This window comes from Zonotrichia albicollis, chromosome 11, assembly GCF_047830755.1.
Source record: "Zonotrichia albicollis isolate bZonAlb1 chromosome 11, bZonAlb1.hap1, whole genome shotgun sequence".
In the NCBI taxonomy this organism is placed as follows: domain Eukaryota; kingdom Metazoa; phylum Chordata; class Aves; order Passeriformes; family Passerellidae; genus Zonotrichia; species Zonotrichia albicollis.
Window position 1 is genome coordinate 3495142 of NC_133829.1, and position 18525 is coordinate 3513666.

The 18525-nt window shown below is 39.3% G+C and overlaps 1 protein-coding gene across 2 annotated transcripts in view; it reads right to left on the reverse strand.

Moving 5' to 3' along the window:
* Positions 1–1339: 1339 nt before the first annotated feature.
* LRRC28 (leucine rich repeat containing 28) overlaps positions 1340–18525 on the reverse strand; it is a 52385-nt gene continuing 35199 nt past the window's right edge. The window contains exons 7-10 of one of the 2 annotated variants that reach the window (XM_074549193.1): positions 14533–14635; positions 10935–11110; positions 8578–8737; positions 1340–5745 (exon numbers count right to left, since the gene is read on the reverse strand). In XM_074549193.1, the coding sequence (XP_074405294.1) occupies positions 5673–5745; positions 8578–8737; positions 10935–11110; positions 14533–14635 (512 nt within the window). In that variant the 3' untranslated portion in view covers positions 1340–5672. The remainder of the gene's footprint in view (positions 5746–8577; positions 8738–10934; positions 11111–14532; positions 14636–18525) is intronic. The other variant, XM_026791265.2, reaches the window with a different exon arrangement.

Here is an 18525-nt window from a genome sequence, read left to right on the forward strand (position 1 = left end):
TATTTAAAATGTGAAAAGATAAAAAAAGCATATGGTCAACTCCTGCTTTCTTTCTTGCTGAAGCAGCAGACAGAAATCTGATAGTCCTGAGCCAGCTAGAGGGACGATTGGTGGGGTTCTTCAGTGCAGGACAGAGAGGGTTCTACTGCAACATTAAATTGTAGCTGAAGTTGGGGGACACAGATACAGTGGGTTCAACCTGGCATTCAAGTTTTCAAAATGTCACCACACAGAACAGCCCTAAATCTTGGCTTAGAAGTCACAAAACATCCAGTGCCTTTCCAAGTGAGATCTCAGCTCCTCTCATTTCCTGCATACAATAGCATTATTCACTCACTGAAGTTTCCACTTAGCTTGCATTTATGCCAAGTACTTTTAATTGCAAAGGAAAAGGATGTTAAGCTCTCCCGTTTCTTTCTTTCTAATTCATAAGGGACACATCAGTGGCTGGTAAAAGTTATAGGTTAAGGGTTGTTCTCCCATTTATTAAGGGACTCACATCCTCCTCCTGCTGCCAGGCAAACAGAGGTTACCTCCATTGCAAGGGCAGGAAAAGTTACCTTGTCATTTGTAAAATACAAAAAAGGCAAATAATTGTAAACTAAAGACCAAACAGGCTTCAGGGAAGTCTGGACAGCACCTGAAACTGCAAGGTTTCCAACTGATCTGAGTGACCTTGGCCACCACAGGTCTCAATGGAGAACAGATATTGAGTATTCACCCAACACACTCACAGAAATCCAGGCAGCATCCAGCTCAAAGAACTCATCACAACATGGAGAGCAGCAGCTTTGACTGAAGCAAAATGCTGCATAGCAAGGAGTGAAACAACTGGAAAAACAGATGCTTAATTTCTACTTATTTTTGGCAGCCTTGTTCCCATGATATCTGTTAAATGAGGAAAAAAAGCTGCTGAATGCTGCTTAGTAAGGAATCCATGAAGCACAGCCTCATCTCTGGACTGTCAGGGTGGCAGTACAGCCCTACAGAAACTTATTTTCCTTTTGATCAATCCGTGGAAGGGTCTGAAGTAACGTTTCCATATGGGTTTTGTTCCTATTATGCAAGATCTGATGAACTACATTGTCTGAGACAAAGGGATTAAATGAATTGAAGTGGTGTTTTGGGTTTGGGAGTGTTTTAAGTGTCTTCACCCCACCTCTTCAGCCTTGGGACAAGAGACTTATTAGCTAATTACCATGCAAATGAACTGAAATGTAAATTAAGTGCTACATTCTAACATAGCTTAATAGTCCCAGGAGCAAGAATTTAGTTAATTTTAATGAATGGTAATTCTATCCAAAAATATAGTTTATTAACAAGCACATACAATAATTCGCACCACTAACTTTAAATAAACCATCTAGCAAGCTCACCTTCACACTAAGTGACATTTGGTTAATACAGAGCAAGAAAGCAATGCACATGTGCTTTCCACAGACACAGAATGAACTCAGTTGCAAACAGAGTTCAAGTTATAATCCAAAAAAGGGCACATAAAAGCAAAAGCAATGAAGACTTCACATGAACATTGCCATTTCTTTCCACCAGACCTTCGGTCTCCTACAAAATAGATCTGTAATACAAAAAAGTAATAAAAACTCTGGATTCAATTTATTCAGCCTCTTCTACCACAAGTTAACCATAACATTTTGCAACAACATGAGTAGTATTAAGAGGGAGGTAAGAGGCAAAGATAGTCACATCTTGGAATTATGGAAGTGCAGCTGCAGACAGAGCAGCAGCCATGGATTCTGGTGTCGACCCAGTTTTTGCAAGAAATACAAAGATGGCAACACACATTCCTCCCTCTCATCAACTAGAACTTGACCCATCATCCACTGACATCAGGGCAAAAATTCTTCTGTTATCAGTGGTACTGTGGTGGGCCAAAGTGGCCCTGAAAAGCCAGCTGTCCTCTCTAGTGACAGGTTTGTCACTGCAGGCTTCAGCTGGGCTGGGCTGGCAGTAGAACCTGACACGCTGCTCCCACACGGGTGTTAGAACAGTCCTGTGCTCCCCTCAATGCCAGAAAAAGGGATTCAGCAGAATTCAATCTGCAGGAATTGAAGCCAACTTGGCAATAAACAGCACTGCTCTGCTCAGAGCAACATCTCAACCTCACCACAACCAAGTAAATAGAAGGTTTGTAATGAACCGTGGTAAGAGCCCAGGAGAAGCATCAAAACAGAAAAATACACATTTCTTTATATTAGACCTTGCTCTTTGCACAGGAAAGGGCATTTCTGATCCTCTGAGAGATGATGAGGAAGGTTCCCAGGAAATGCTCTGAATGTAACAGTGTCCATGGCAAAAGCCCTCAAAAGGATTTTTAAACAAAGCCAGAGATTCCTCAATTTCCTTCATGGCAGAACCAAAAGCTACCTCTATATAGGGTTGGAATTTTATTAACATGGTGCTTACTATCACAACTTAAACAAAAGTTATGGCTGTGATCCCTAATTATAATTGCAGTTAATCTTTACTTAGAAAAATTTTATAGCAGTATCAATGGGTTAAAGACTTATTTTATCTCATCCCTCTCCTGCACCTTTCTCTTTGTAATGCCTTGAGAAAAAAGAAATCAAAAAACTTTTCCTGCTTCCACCCTAAGTGAAGAATTAAGATCTACTGTTAACAAAAAACCTTTTTAGATGGTAATTGTTTTCAACATCTGGCACCTGATGTTTTGAAGTACACAGAAAAAATTACCTAGGTGGGAGCTAACCTGACAAACCAGAGCAAGAAATCAAAAATTACCCAGAAACAAACCAACTACAGAGAAGTCCAAGCACTGGGGCATCTTGAAAAACCAGTGATGCACAGTTCAATCAGCAACAAAATCCCTCTCTGCAATTTGCATAGCTGGCTCTCATGCTTGCTGGTTATGAAATACTCTTACAGCAGAACAACTTTAGAAAAATTTGGACAAGTGAGAATGGAGTTATTTTAATCTAGAAGAATATCACCCAAAGATACAGATGAATACAAACACTGTTCATACAAAAAAAACCCCAAAACATCAAACATGAACTTAAGCTGCATTCTCAGTCTATATATTGGCTTTCCCCTTCTTTGTTTTATAAAAATAGGGTATGACATTTCAGCTTCAATTGCATGTTTAAGTCATTTATTTATTGAACATTCCATTCTTGAAATATCATCTATTAAAGTGTTAGTTAAGATTCATCCTGCTTATAGAACAGGCTAAGTTTCTTCTGAACTGCACTTGGAGACAATAATAAAGAGACTGATGCAGACTCAATAAGAAATAATTAGATTATGGGAAGAAGAAAAAAAAATAAATAGTTATAATAATAAAATCAAGCTTCACTCTTCTTGACTCCTAATAAAACAAATGCTGATGTCTTTTAGGTGATCACAGCCAGATTTAACTCCAAAATAGTATTTACAGACTGAATTAAGATATAAACTGTGATTTCAAGTCTACAACTTGCTATAAAAAGAGGACAAAAACTTCCAAGAAAACATCTCCTTCAAAGACAGAGGAAGCCACAGTAAAAATTAATACTGAAAAATCCCGATCAGAGTGTTGTATAAAAATTAACATCTGTAACACTACCATAGCTTTTAGCATCTGTTTTTACAGAAGTGGATTCTGTCCTACACTTGCACATTTCTGATACAGATATAATTGTACACGGGCAGGTTACACCTCAGCTCTGAGGTACTGAAGGAAAAGGATAAAGCTGAAGGTGGATTTTGCTGCCTCAGCAGTGAACCCTGTGGGGTGGCTGGGCCTGCTGGGATTCCAGCATGGAAACAAACCTGGGAAATGACACAGACAGAAATCCAAAAGCACCAAGGCTGCTTGGAGATGGCTCTTTCCCCTACTGCAAAGCAGATTCAATAAATGGATTTATTTTAGAAAGTTTCACAATTCTTAAGCAGTAGATGATACTTGCATTCCTGAATGATTAAGTTCTACATTTCTTAATGCTACTTCAACTCTCTAAAACCAACCCAATAAAACCAGGAAAGATTTTTACAAGTTACATGCACAACCTAAAAATTCCACCCTCAAAACTGCCTTTTTGGTACTCTTTTAAGCTCTTAAGATACTCTATTTATTGAAGAGATGCCAGGAAGCCTGCAGAGGGAACAAATGCTTCTTTGGCAACAGGAAAACATTTTAATGCCTCCTGCCTTCAAAGTACGCACACCTCACCACAACATATGCTAATACACTACCAAATAAGTCTCTTTATCTTGCCATTTTTATAACAAACTGTTTCATTCATATCTATTTCAGCTTGTAACTACCTACTGCACAAAGCAGCACACTGTGCTAAATCAACAAGTGGTTTATACCTAAGAAATAGAAAGCAAAAAAAAGAAGAACAAATTATATTTAAAAAATATTATATATTCAAAAACAAATCAAAAGGGGCCGATCATGTATAAACTGTTTTAGTATAAAATCAAAATGTTTAGTCATGTAGGCATTTTGGGCCTTTTTTCCATCCTTCATTCTTTATTTAAAATAAACAAGATGTAACAAAAAGAGATTCCCACAAATATGATAGTGAGTGGCAATTTGCACCAAATCTGCCATTAATGTATAAAAACAAATGTCCCAGCCCTTCTGTGCAGGTATCCATGTGTGCAAATATACCTGTGCATGGAGATACACACCTGCTCCTGGATTCCAGCCTTCTCCAAGGCACACAATCCACTGACACACTTGGACAAATCAGCCAAATGCTGAATCTAGAAAAAGATCAAGACCAGCTCTTTGCAGATCTATAGCCTGCAACTGTAAAAATACAATAAATATAAAGGTTTACTATCATATTACTAGTTGGATTTTTTCCAAGGGAAATTGATACTTAAAGTTGTCTTCTTCCTGAAGAATTCCATGGAACAAAAGGAGAACTATTTCTAAAAATAAAGCAATGAAAATAAAGACAACACACCCTCAAACATGCTGGAGCAAGAGTCCTTAGTGTAGGCATCAGTACCAGCCTTCACTGAAACAGGATCTTCAGTCTCCAGACATATCCTAGTTACTCCCATTAAATAACTGTGGTATTTAATGATACTAGAAAGATCTGCTTTTAGCATGTGGATTTAAATACCACAGAGAACTGTCAAAGACTTGGTATACAACTGGGATAACTCTGCTGCAGTAAACATTGAGATGAGAGAGAGAAAGTAAGGCTGAATTCTATGGAAAAGTCACTGGGATCCATCAAAGGCTTCTGCAGGCTTACATCAATACACCTGATTGCAGCTGTACAGGGGAAGAGGATAGGGATGAATAAGTCAAAATTTGTTTGCCATAACTGAACTTTTCTTTTTCCAGTTAGAGGAATGCAACTGCCTCAAATGATGCAATGGGTCAACCTGAAATCAGGCACATTTGAAAAATACTGGAAATCCTGAAGTCAGAGCCTGTGAATGTGTTTGGTTTGTGTGCTGCCTTGGAGGAGAAAGAAATTAATACTTTTAAAAGCTCGGTATTTACACTTCTGAAAAGTTCCTGCAGTTCATCCAGATTTGATAGGGCAGGATTTAAGTGCCTCAGAGTGTTCCTGACTGGGCACTTCTGCTGCTTTGGCACAAGCACACACGGTATTCCAGTACCACAGGGACACGGCATCGAACGCAGCTTTACACTGGCACCACTCCTGAGGAGGTTGAAATGTTTATCAACTCAGTAGGTCAAAAGTCTGCAGACACTGGGTGGAGCAGCAGTATGCCACAAAACTAACAGTTGTCCTCCTAGAAGAAAAAAAAAACAACAAAAGGGGAGGGGGGGAACAGTTGTCAGTAAAGATTAAAGCTCCTGGCTGCATTCCACACAGACAACGTGCTGGTTTGTAAAATACAGGATTAGCCCATCTCCACAGCCCAGAAAAAGCACAGGTTCATCTGCTGTCTCTGAGTGCCTGACACCAAGGCAGGGAAACACTGTAGGGGTTCTCAAAACCTTCCTGGTTTCTTATGCACTGGGTTTAGAGCAGCAGTGTGTGGTTTTTCTCTCTGAGCAGGGTGTGCCTGAGTGTCACAGCCAGCAGGTTTAGCAGCTGACAGGAAAATAGCTGGGCAGCCTCGGCCCTGCTCGTGTGTTTCTTAAATTACTGCTTGTAGGCATGCCATGACTGAAGGGCAGTGTCCTCCCTGGTTAGCAGAGTGAACAAGCAGATCTTCAGAAAGGATGAGTGACAGGCAGTGCTGTCACACCGTGCCACGCAGCGCAGCAGGGATGGCACTGTGCAAGTGTGATCCGAGCCTCACAGTGACCCTGCTCCTGCTCCAGCCTGCCAGGGACTGAGAGATCTGCCTTCAAAATGTTCAGATCTGTTCTTCACTAACCCAGAAATCACACTTTACCCAGTGCTCATGGCATCTGTGCTTCTTCAGCTACAGAAATCCAGTCCAACACGTAACTCTCCCTCCCTCTAAGAGGATACAGAATGTGATACGGAAATCCAGGCAGGAGTTACTGGCATGGATGTGGCATGTGCTAATCAGTGCTGTTCAAATGCCCAGGATCCTACCCTGTGTGTTTTCATGGTCACTTTAAGCTGTTTAGAACAGAAACCCTGTCCTTCACATCTTTCTAAACCAGCTATCACACCTCCACAATTCCACATAATCTTACCACGTCAAGTGCACAGCTACAGAGATAAGGATGACAGGCTGCCCTGTTTAGATCTCATTTTCTGTGGATTTGCATCAAATGTCAGCTACTTAAGATTGGATTCATTAAAGGCATTTTGCAGAACACAGTACATTCTTGTCTAAGGGAAGAAATGATAACTATTTTTGAAACAAGTGAAAACCATGCAGAAATACGTATTTTTAATTATTACATTTTTGAATGTTAATATAGTGTTCTTCCAAAACAGCTCTAAAGTATGTTTTTGTGGAGTCTTAAATTTTATAATTCCTAAAGGTGTCTACTGCTAATGTCTATCATCTTGTAACTGTATCTTCTACAATGAGCAATGCTTAGCAATTAATTACAAAGTAGTCCAAACTCTCACATTGTTGAATTATTCAGGATAATAGATGGATTTAGTGACTAGCCAGTAGTTTTCCATCATTTTCTTAGAAAATGATACTGTTGAATGTTTGAAAGAGATTCTTTATAGCATGATTATAACATGACTAAGAGTATTATGACTGTAATATGGAAGTTAATTATTTCACTCAACATGAAATCCACTGAATTTCGACATATGACTGAAGTGTAACAGAGTGGCAAATTGAAGTGTGCAATCTCTGCAATCAGATCTTTCTAAGAAAGATGGCTTTTCCAAAATAGCATTTATGCAGCCCTCTGGCTGCTGCCCAGATTTGGCATACCTAAGTTGTTTCATTTCATAAAGCTGAATTGCTTACAAATCAGATGCTTCTCATGTTACAAACTCACAGCAAAACAGGCTGGGATACAGCTGTGTAAAACAGGTACCTTCAACCTGAACCACCCATTAGTCTCTGCTCTTTTATTGATGATCTTCCTATGGAAAAACAGCTTCTTCTTTTAATGGAAGATCAAATCCACTATCAAATCAATGGATTTCCACAGACCAGGAACTAAGTGGTGCTCCTGCATTAGACAGGAACTTATACTTTAGTTGTAATTAATGGCTTGACTTGAATTCTCTAACAAGAATCTAACATCACCTTTGCTTGTTTAACTCCAAGTGACTAAGCTTTAAACTCCCTTTATTACCTTTCAAGTAGCACAAGCTGAAATTCCTCAGATGATGCTTTTCCACTGCAGAAACTGGATTAATTGATATTATGGCTCATGGAAGGCTACAGTATCCACTCAGACTAATAAGGATTAGGGAAAGAATCACTGCAAAGCAATCAGGGCTCACCTTAAAGGTATTTTATATCTTTATATACATGAAGGCAACATTCCCTGAACCATATCCCTATTTTGAGTCCCTTCTATGACTGTACTGTCCAGTAGGCCAGCAAGTCTGTGTGGGCTTGTGCACTTGACTTGTGAATCTTGTAGACACTCTCACAACTGCTACAACCATAAAACTGAAGTATTATTAAAAACATGTATTGCTACAAAATGTATGTTCCTATGCAGAATGCTTCCACAGCATATCTCAGTTAATTAGTGTGGAAATTAAAACAAGAGTATTTTACTGCAGAACATTTTAATTAAGCTCTAGCTTTAGAGTTTTTTTCCGTCTTGATCCTGCAGCACTTTTTGTTTGGAGGTGGCAATCTGAATTCAGAGACCATCAGGGCAATTACTGGTGTTAGGTACCACTTCCTTCCCAGGGCACAGAGCTGCCAGGCATGTGCTGCACTACCACAAACAGCTCAATCCATCCTATCCAAACCCCTTCCTGTCTCACACCAGGCTGAGACAAGCGTATCTGGAGACCCTTTTAAGAGTCTAACAGAAATATTTTGGTTGACTCATGAATAAAATATTTGTCAACATATACATGCAATCACAGGCTAGGGACTTGAGATCTGAAATGCTAAGTTTAAAAAAATATCCTTAAGAATATGCTTTGTTCCATAAGGTGTTTTTCTTCCTAGATGAAACCCCAGTGTAATTTCCTGCATAATTACCCTTGATGCAATCCTGCCATTGGAGTTTCCCTCAAGGGAAAGAGCTTTGGGTAGACAATGGTAAACATAGGCTGGCTGCAGCGGTGGCAGTGTCCCAAGGGACAGTGCAGCAATTCCAAGAGGCTTTTGGGTAGTGAGATTGGAGTCAGAAAGTTTAAATCTAGAGAAGAAAAGAAACAAAAAATATTTATAATAAAATGATTGCATGATAAAGGCAAACACAAGCACGATCCATGAACAATTCAGAAAACAGCTGCCTCACATTCTTAAGGTTTTGTCAAAACAACAATGAGGTAATAGAAATTACCACAATTAGAGTGAGGCACATAGTGCTTTCCATGTCTAAATTCAAAAGGTTGAAGTTAAATGTACAAGCTTAGCATCTGTGGGAATAAGTTTAACTGGGCTAAAATACCCAGGTGAAAATATTATAGTTTGACCAAATATTAGAAAGGATTAAAAGATAATGAAGGATTTTTAGACACAGATATCTAGACATGTTTAGTAACTAATAGTAATACATTATGAAAAGGACATCAGTAGTATTTTATTAAAATATTTCAGCAACCAATCCAGCAGGATAGCTAACCTCACTACAAAGCCCAAACTCCATCATCAGCAAAAAGAGATTTGCAGTATTTGGAATTACTTGAAATTCAATCCAGCCCAGCATAATTCTCACAGGCCCAACCAAAGAGACCACTCTAAAAAGATCAATACATTGCTCATCTGTTAAATGTTCCCCCACAGCCTACAGGATGCCATCATTTTCACCAAAAGGGACTCCAGGGTCATTTCCTGGGAAAGAGCCATCACTTTCCCAGGCCTGGCCCAAACCACACAGTGTTTTATAAATTAAACCCCACATGCTAATCTCTATCTAGAAACTGAGAGACAGCAAGACAGGTGAGTGAGTTTAGGTGCTGAGTAATCAAGACAAGATGCAGTACCTGATAAATCAGTTTTATGGTATCACACTGGTTTCAGCTTTCCACCTCTGCAAGGTTGAACCCCAGACACAATGTACCACAAGGGCCCCAAGGAGGGGACGAGCAGGACATGTGCGTCACAAAGAAAAGGTCACACTCTGCAGCCAAGCAAAGACTGAGGAAAAGTAGTCCAGTCACTTCTGTCACTTCCCCAGCAGCTGCCAAGTATTTAACAGCACTCTTGAAACTGCAAATTTAGGCAGTGACAGATGAAATCTGCTACTTTAATCATATGTGCCACCTGCTTCCCCAGCACAGCATTATCATACACCTGCCTGACACAGGCCCTGCTCCTGCTCACCAAAGCTGGGCTGTTGCAGTGCTCATGCCCACAGTCTTTAATAAGGTTGCTCAGAACAGGACACAGCTATGGCTGGGTGTTTATGGATATATAAATCCATCTTTTTCAGGTTCTGCATCTTGGCTGAAAATGGGTGTAACCCTCACAGCCTTGCATAAAACTGTTTACAAACCATCCCTTAAACTGATTCTGCAGTACCACTTTCCCATTCCCACACCAAAGTTCACTGGCATCTTCAGGAACCACATCCACACAGCTGGATTCCAGAAATGACTGTGCAAGTCACAAGTGGGTGAGGAAAGGCAGACTCCTTGTGCACTTCTCCTGGTGAAGCAGTGAGGATTTACTCCAGGGGCCAAGGTACAAAGAGACCCTTTCCATAACCCCTCTAATCCTCCCACTGGAACTCTCCACTCTTCCGCTTTCTCCTTTGACCTTTAAAGCTGAGAGTTCCCAAGATAGCATCAACAGTGGGGAGTCACAACACATCCAGATCTGAGAGGATCTGCAGGTTATCATCAGATATTGCTAACTCATGTGATTGCATGATGCAGAACCAGATGAGCCAAGGGCCACTTTAGAGCAGAGAGCCTGAATTGGGGCAGAACTAAAGCAGCTCAGCTGTCACGCTGTGCTGAAATGGCCGAGGGCTGCTCGCATTTCTTCTGCCTTATGTATAACAAGTCTGCCAGTTTAGGAGTGTGCTGCCTGGCAAGGAGTTGCATTGTTGGCTGATGCATCTGATCTTGCCTCAGGAACTGTATTTCTCATCTCCTATTTCCATTAAAGAGTTTCTCCTGCAAAAAAAAGTGCCCTTCTTCATACAGGCTTCAAGTAAGAAACCATCTATAAGCACCACTCGACCTCAGAATTAGTCTTTGGAACTCTGGTTTTTGATATTGGACATTTTTGTTCTAATGCAGTATTTCAAACATAATTTGATTAAATAAATATTTTAAAATATAAATCCTTGCCCAAGCCTTTGAAGAACTGTTAAAAATGTTCCTATCACTGCCAGAAAACACTTTCACTCCTTCTGTAATCTGAAAAATGAAGAAATTTCATACCTTTCAAAAACCTGTAGTAGGTGTTATAGAGGGTCCTCATGGCCAGTTCTTGCAAAGGCAGGACATGATCTGTTTCTGTCCCTATAGATTTCACCTCTGCTGGCAGGAACACAGTTAACTGGCCTGATGAAAAAGAGAGCAGTTTCACCTCTGAAACTTGAATTGGAGAACCACAACTAGAAGGACACAAGACATTTAGAAAGTGGTTAGAAAAAAAATCATAAAAGTAACTTTACAGGGAAACTCAGATGACCAACCCAAAGTAAGCCTGATCCTGCTCTCCAGTGCAGCACCCCTCAAGGATTCCTTGCAGAGAGCAGTGCATGGTGGGGTTGACCTTTAAAGGTCCCTTCTCAAACTATTCTATGATTCTATGTTTCTATAGATTCCCACCTTCTGTGATGTGCTAGACATGGGACATTTGGAGGAATTACTCATCAAATAACATAAAGAGATGAGAACACACCCAAGGGGTGAACCACGTATGCTATGTGCCCATTACTTTGCCACGTGACAATCTCTTTTAGCCTCTTGCAGTAAATCCTTTACTGAGGGGAGCAGTTTCCTACCCAACAGTTTGCTTCCCGTGTCTTGGATCAATCAGCAGAAAACAATCATGGATTTCTTAACCATAACACATGAGGCAAACTCCAGCCCCCGAAAAAAATGTATTTTAAGTGCCACTGGGTGATTCTGTACTACACCTTTCCCCATCCAGAGTTCCTTTGGAGGGCACGGGGTGGGCAGATAAAGGAAAAATAAAAACAACAGCCATGCTGTAGTGGGAAGATATCCTAATAAGTCTATAAGCCTCGCCCTTCCCAAATCATATATGGAAAGGGAAGGTTATTTGGATCCAGAGAGAGAAACTTAGCTTGTAGTAAAAATAATAACTCTTTACGTGATCCCTGTTGCGAGCGATCATTCCAGAGAGACACGCATAGGAAAATTCTACTAAGAGGTTGGGGAAGTCAACAGGGGAATTGGAATTGTTTATGACAACTGAAATTTGAAGCCAAGAGCAACTTGTTAGGGCCAGTCCTAACAAATGGAACAGAAACACAAATTTGTCAGCCTTCCCAGATATTAGACCTAAAACGGAGGTAACCACTCTCAACCTTATCAGATGTGAAAGAAGTCCCATAGCACTTCTCTGACAACAAAAATCTCATCTCTTCTGATTAAAGGAGAAACAGCCCAGAGAAACAACCAAAAAACAGCAGCATTAAACAGCAAGCAAGTCAATAAGCCTCTTGCTAAATATTTAATACTTTCCCATTCGTGAGGTTAAAATATAAGTGGGAATTCAAAGATCCAGTATTCCAATGATCCATTCCCAATGAGTTAGTTATCACAATAAATAAATCTATAATGTTGTATTTTCAAGCTGAATAACTCCATACCAACCTCACCAAGGAACAAACCCTGAACTCCTTACAGCAGTTCAGAGCTGGGATATTTGCTCTACTTTATGTAAAGGGTGAGGCTATTAATGCCACACATAAAATCCATGGAGGTTAAAAATTGGAATAGAGGATGGTCTTAACAGCTGGGGAAAAATAGGAGCTGCAGAAGAAGCCTGGTGGATAAATAAGTGAGGGGAAAAAAAAAGCTGAGACCACCTATTGGCTGCCTTCAACAAGACTGACAAATCCCTAACTGGGGACTATGAAATCCAATCTGCAAAAAATAAGATCAAAATTTATTTTGAGTGCTGAGATCATCACCTCTCATATAAAAGACTTTTTTCAGTCAGTCTGACTGCAGGATGCCCAGACAGAGATTCAATACTTACACAAGGCAATTTATATTCTATTTTCAGAAATCAAGCTTTATGTCAGTAACAGCAGCTTGTCAGATTTTATTCTCCAGTGGAGGGCCAGACAGAGCACTAAAGCCTGGATCTTCAACTCTTGCCTGACCCACGAAAACCTTAGCCTGGTTACTAATGCTTTCTTGGAAAGAACACAGAAATTCTTCACATGACCATTATTACACAATTTTAAAGTCTCTTAGCACATTAACAAATAAAACCTTTGGTTTCTTAACAATATATATGTGCTCTTCTCCTACTGGAATTTTTTCTTAAAAATAATTTGTAATGTTTCAAGATGGTTTCACAGCAAAGACAAGGATCTGTTTAGTGCACAAATACAAGCATTTTTCTTACTAGAAATTATCTCTTTTTACTATTCATTATTAAGGAAGAAAATCACTTTTCATTCCACAGAGGCATTACAAGAATCAATTTCATTGCAACACTTGCAACTTCTCTAGTCTCTTCTAGACCAGATTTTTAAGACTAGATTATATAATTCTGTACTAGATTTATAATATATATCAGAAACAGTAGCAGGTGGTCTCACCAGCACTGCACATTTAAGAACAGCAAAAAGAACTGGTAGGATCTTCACAAAGGTCAGTGCAAAGATAAAATTCTTTTCACTGAGTATAAAATGAAAACTTAAAAAAACCCCAAAAAAACAAAAAGCCATGGTTGTTGTATAAAACCACCTGAAAGGCAGGGCAGTTGGACCACCTCCTGCATTATCATTACTATTTTTGGTCACATTCAATACAATTCTGTTAAATTTAAGGTCAATTTAATGTCTGTCTAACAATTTACAATCAGTTCTGAAAGAAAAAAGGCTAGAATTTCTCCTTCCTGAAAAACAAAATTAGTAAAAGCTTGCGAGTCACACAGTTCAGCAGAACTGTAATCCAACTGCAAGTATTTAAATATCACCAAGCAGCTGACATGGGAATATTAGAAAAACCTTAAAATGCCAAGACTCAGCATCTCCCATATTGCAGCAGAGTGCAGGCTGGAGAGAGGGAATTTATATTTAATGCGAGATCTGCTGAGAGTGAGCATACCAGAAATTTATAATTAGATGGTAATGGGGACAATCCTCTTCTGATCAGTTTTACACCAGCAAGGCTCCATTCATCAGGGGTGCTGATCCTAATTTATGCCAGTGTCAGGGCAGAAAGAATTAAGCCAGTGTCCTACACAGACCACTTTTTTCTTGCATTCTAACCACAAACATGAGACAGCCCAGGATATTTTTAAAATCCACATGTAAAAATAAACCTGTCAATCTATAACTCCTAAAAAAAGTCACTTTAGTTAGTAGGTACCAAGACCTACAAGAAGCTGATACTGGGATGGAAAATGCGTGAAGGAGCTGTACATAACTTTTCAAGATGTGGCCAACAACTTACAGAAATGTGAGCATTTAGAAACAAAGAGATGCTGCAATACATTAAAATTATTTTGTTCTTTCTTTAGTTCTGGAAACTCTATGAAGCCTACACTTTTGGCCAACTTTTAAAGTCAGCTCTAGACCGTACATTATTATTACAAATTCTTTCAGAGTAACTTCACTGCTATGCTTTAATACTAAAATAGTCAAAAGTCAGCAATTAACAGAAGATTTATTACAAAAATAAAACAGAGCAGGGAGCTGCAGTGATCCCCTCCAAGTAACATCAGCTCTGGGTCAATCACAGACACACAAAAAATAACTAGCTGCATCACACAGGAGAAGTTTTCCAAGGACAGGTACACAATGAATCTGAATGAATTCATACCTACCCACTGCAACCAATGACTTTATTATAGAGATAAGATGGGAGGCCTTTCAGGTGAATGTTGTTATCCACATAAACATACTGGAGCTCTCGAGAACGACCTAAATCTGGGTTTAGAAAACAAGAAAAGTCAAGGGGAGAAAGGATGACATAGCGACAATTATAAGCAAAGCAATTCTCTTTAATTATAAATAAGCTAATCAGACTCAATGTAAGCAAACATAAATTAGTACTTCTCAGTTGTAAAATTTCAGCCAATGGTTTTATTATGGATGAGCTGAAAAGCTGTTTAGAAGCAAGCATTTCAAATTACTAAAACAAAACAAAGCCCCCTTTCAGAAGCCTTGAAAATCCCATTATAAATAATTAAATTTTAACATTGACAAACTCTGAAGTCAGTTTGAAGAAGCAAAGGGACAATTGATTTCAAATCCTCCGTGCATACTTCAAGTTCATAAGGTCAAACCTGCTTTCATTAACTGGCCTCATGTCAGTGAAATCACAGCTTCTCTATCTTTGGGAAAGTGGGCAAGACAGACACAAGAATGTGCTCTGTCCCCCTCCTCCTCTTCTCCAAGGAGAGATCCTTGCTGGGATTCATTAGCCTTAACCAAATACAAGTGCAGTCATTCAGAACCGAGTCTGTGCGGGGCAGGGAATTACAGAGCCCCAGAAAACACAAAGCATTCAACTGCAGAATATCAGACATCAAAAGTTGTGGCTGCAATAAATGATCAATACTTCTGCAGGTGTGCTGATTGCATTACTGCTCTTAAAATATTCATGGCTGGTAGTCAAAAGAAGCAAGTACAGCATGATTAAGTAATGCCTTCGTGGACTAGAAATCTATTAAGATACCTCTGGATAGAAGCATATCAGTATGGATCTATTTTATTCTGCTTAGAAAATTAAAATTAAATGGGAAAATTTAGGTTTCTTGGAAGAATTCTCAGAAACAAGAATTTTGCTTATTAGCAAGGTATAGTAAAACTGTCTGCTATGAAAAGAAGTGAAAAACAAATGAGAGACATTTCAAAAAACACTAAACTGAACAAAACAGAAAAGTCTGAACGAGTTCTGGACTAACAAGAAAGCTGATGTGCAGATCAGCTGGGCAGCCCAGCTCATCTGACACTCCCATGCCCTTTGAGACACTGGGTAGGAAAAGGTTTCTATGTTTAGTGCAAAGCACAAACCAGGAGAACAAAGTCTGGAAGCCTCTGCCCGGGATGGGAGAGCTGTGACCCAGACAAACTGCATCATGAAGAACACAAATAATCTGTGTGCCTCCCAACTTGTTAAACTTTCATGAGGACCTTAGAGAGACTAAGACAAACAAGCATTTGGCTGCATCAGCCACAGCAAGACAATACTAATATTGACTAATTCTGACTTCCATCTTTATCAGTTACCTTGGCTGGCAGAAATAAGGGTAACTGGAGAAATGGGCACAGCTTCTGTCCCCTTTGTAATCATGACCAAGAATAAAAATTAAAACACATCCCATGATATTTCTATTCAGAAATTATATTTGGAATGCTGATCTCTTCTCATTCCCTGCTACAACAATAGGTAACACAAAGCCTTCTTTATTACTGAATAGTTTTATCATACACAGGAGCCCTAAATACCACTTAGTGCAGATATTTCGAGTGATCCCTCCCCAGATGTGTGTCCATCTGAAAATACACTGAATGTCTTCAGCTGTCACCCACTCAAATGGCAGCTGTGAGCACCAGAAACCTTAAAAGTTTGTGCTAAGGAGTGGCACAATATCAAATCTTTGATGATACCAACAGAGAACCAAGAGACTCTTTTTCTAAAACAAAAGTGTTAATGGAGAAAAAAAAGAGTTTTGGGGTTTTTTTCCCCTTTAACACAGACCCTTGCTTTGCAACAGTCTGTGGGGGTTTCAGGGACCATAATCTGGGCTTTGTTCAAAGCAGAGTCACTGGACATCAAGGGACACATTCAACCATCACATGCTGCTCTGACCCTGTCCCAGAGACATTCCAGCTCCCAGCACTGTCTGCTGCATCCATCAAGTGTCCTGCCCAGGATGGGAGCACAAATCCCTCTGCTGACTGATGGCCACTGCTGGAGATGCTGCTGAGCATCACCTCAACCAGATGATTTATTTGGGCTCACCACTGCAGGGCTGAAAATAGTTTAGTGAAGTTCTGGGCTATTTTTAGATGAAACAAAACCCCATTGTTATCCTACAATGAATAAAAATACTGCAACACAGAAGCAATGTAAGACAATAAAATATTGTAAGGCTGGTGAGGAATCAGCCAATACAATTTAAAGCAGGTAGCAGGTGGATGGGACATGTAATGTTCAGAGAATGTACCCTTGTGTTGCAGAAGCCAGTTAGACTAAAACCAGCAGGAAACTATGGGTTGCTGGGGTAGCTTGAATGTGCTACTGTTTAACTTATTAATTTAGAGAATGGCAGAAAATTTTTAAAAGAGGCTCATCTTGCTGGTTTCTACACAGATGTATGCAAATGGGCTGAAAATCAGGCAAGTCAAAAAAAGCCCTAAAGCTGTTCTTTTCATATGCACTGAGAGGGGGGAGTGAGGCTGCATCTCATCTCTTCCCTCTGTCTTTATCTTATGCTATGTTTAGATTCTAAGTTCTGAGTTGACTGCATTTCCTAGGTAATTAAAGCAAATTTTTGGATGTTAGACAAAATATCTCAGTAGGAAAAATTCAATTCCCAAAGCCAAATAGCCTGTAACTATAAATGTTCCTTTGATAGAGTTTCTTTGCATTAAATAACCAAGCATCTTCTAGACTCCAAAAGATTTTTTTCTCAGTTTCAAACATTATCCATAAAGTTTAAATTTTAATAAATCATCACTTTGAAAGGCTCTTTGTATCCCATCCACATTAATTTTTATGTCTTATATCAGCCAACAAATATTGTTAAAAGTTCTCTAAAAACCATGCTTCTGAAGAACTCGGTGCAATAAGGAAGCTGCCCATCTCTGAAAAGGCTAAAGCTACAAAGAAGGTTTTCATGTGGCTTTTGCAAGCACTGTACTGTGTCTAAAACATTTCCACTTTCCTCCTTCCAGCCTCCCAGATCAAAGACCTCTCTCCCAGAAATGACCAAATGCCATGAGTCCTGAACAAACCCCAATTCTATTTTTTTTTTCTTTTTCTCCCTCTTTTTTTTTTTCCTTTTTTTTTTTAACCTCAGGGCCCTGGCATATGCATTCCACATGGCTGAAGATGGAACAAAAGCCCTTGTGTGGCTGCACTGATGCTCTTTTAACCATACTGTGAGGGCATGGACACAAAAGCAGCATATACTGAGGTAGAATAAGACCTTTGTTTACCACTGATAATTACTAGACCCATTTTCTAAATAAAAAGTGCATATAAATCCTCAAATAAAGTGATATAATACTGAATATTTGCTGTCATAACATCCCCTATACTGCCAGTACACTTGAGAATTTATGGCCTATTTTAATTATATTTGTACTTTATTACACAAATGATTTTTATTTTTGCAGTGTCATCAGATTCACATTCTGCTTGCAGTGGAATTTGTTTTCAGGCACATGAGCACTCGCTAATGCTAAAATTTCAAGTTAATTTTCTGTCAAAAGATAATTTATGTTGCAAGTAGATTGATATATAATGATCAGCAGATTTCTAATACCATTTACTAAGGGAGCATGAAGTTACCATGACAATAATACAACTGATCAGGATGCAGCTTCCAGTTCAACTTATACATAGAATTTTTGGAGTTGTTCTTAAAAATCAGTTTCTTAGGAAGACCCAAAGGCCGAGATCCACGTCTCATTTCTTTCAGTATAAACTGAAATACTGAAAAATGATTTTTACAAAACACTGGCATATCCAAGATTTAGGTGTATTCTGCAAAACAAATTACTAATTCACTGTTGTTTACCCATCTGTTTGTTTATGGTCCTGTTCTGAAAGTCACAGAGTGGGATCAGGTATTTTTGCTGTATTT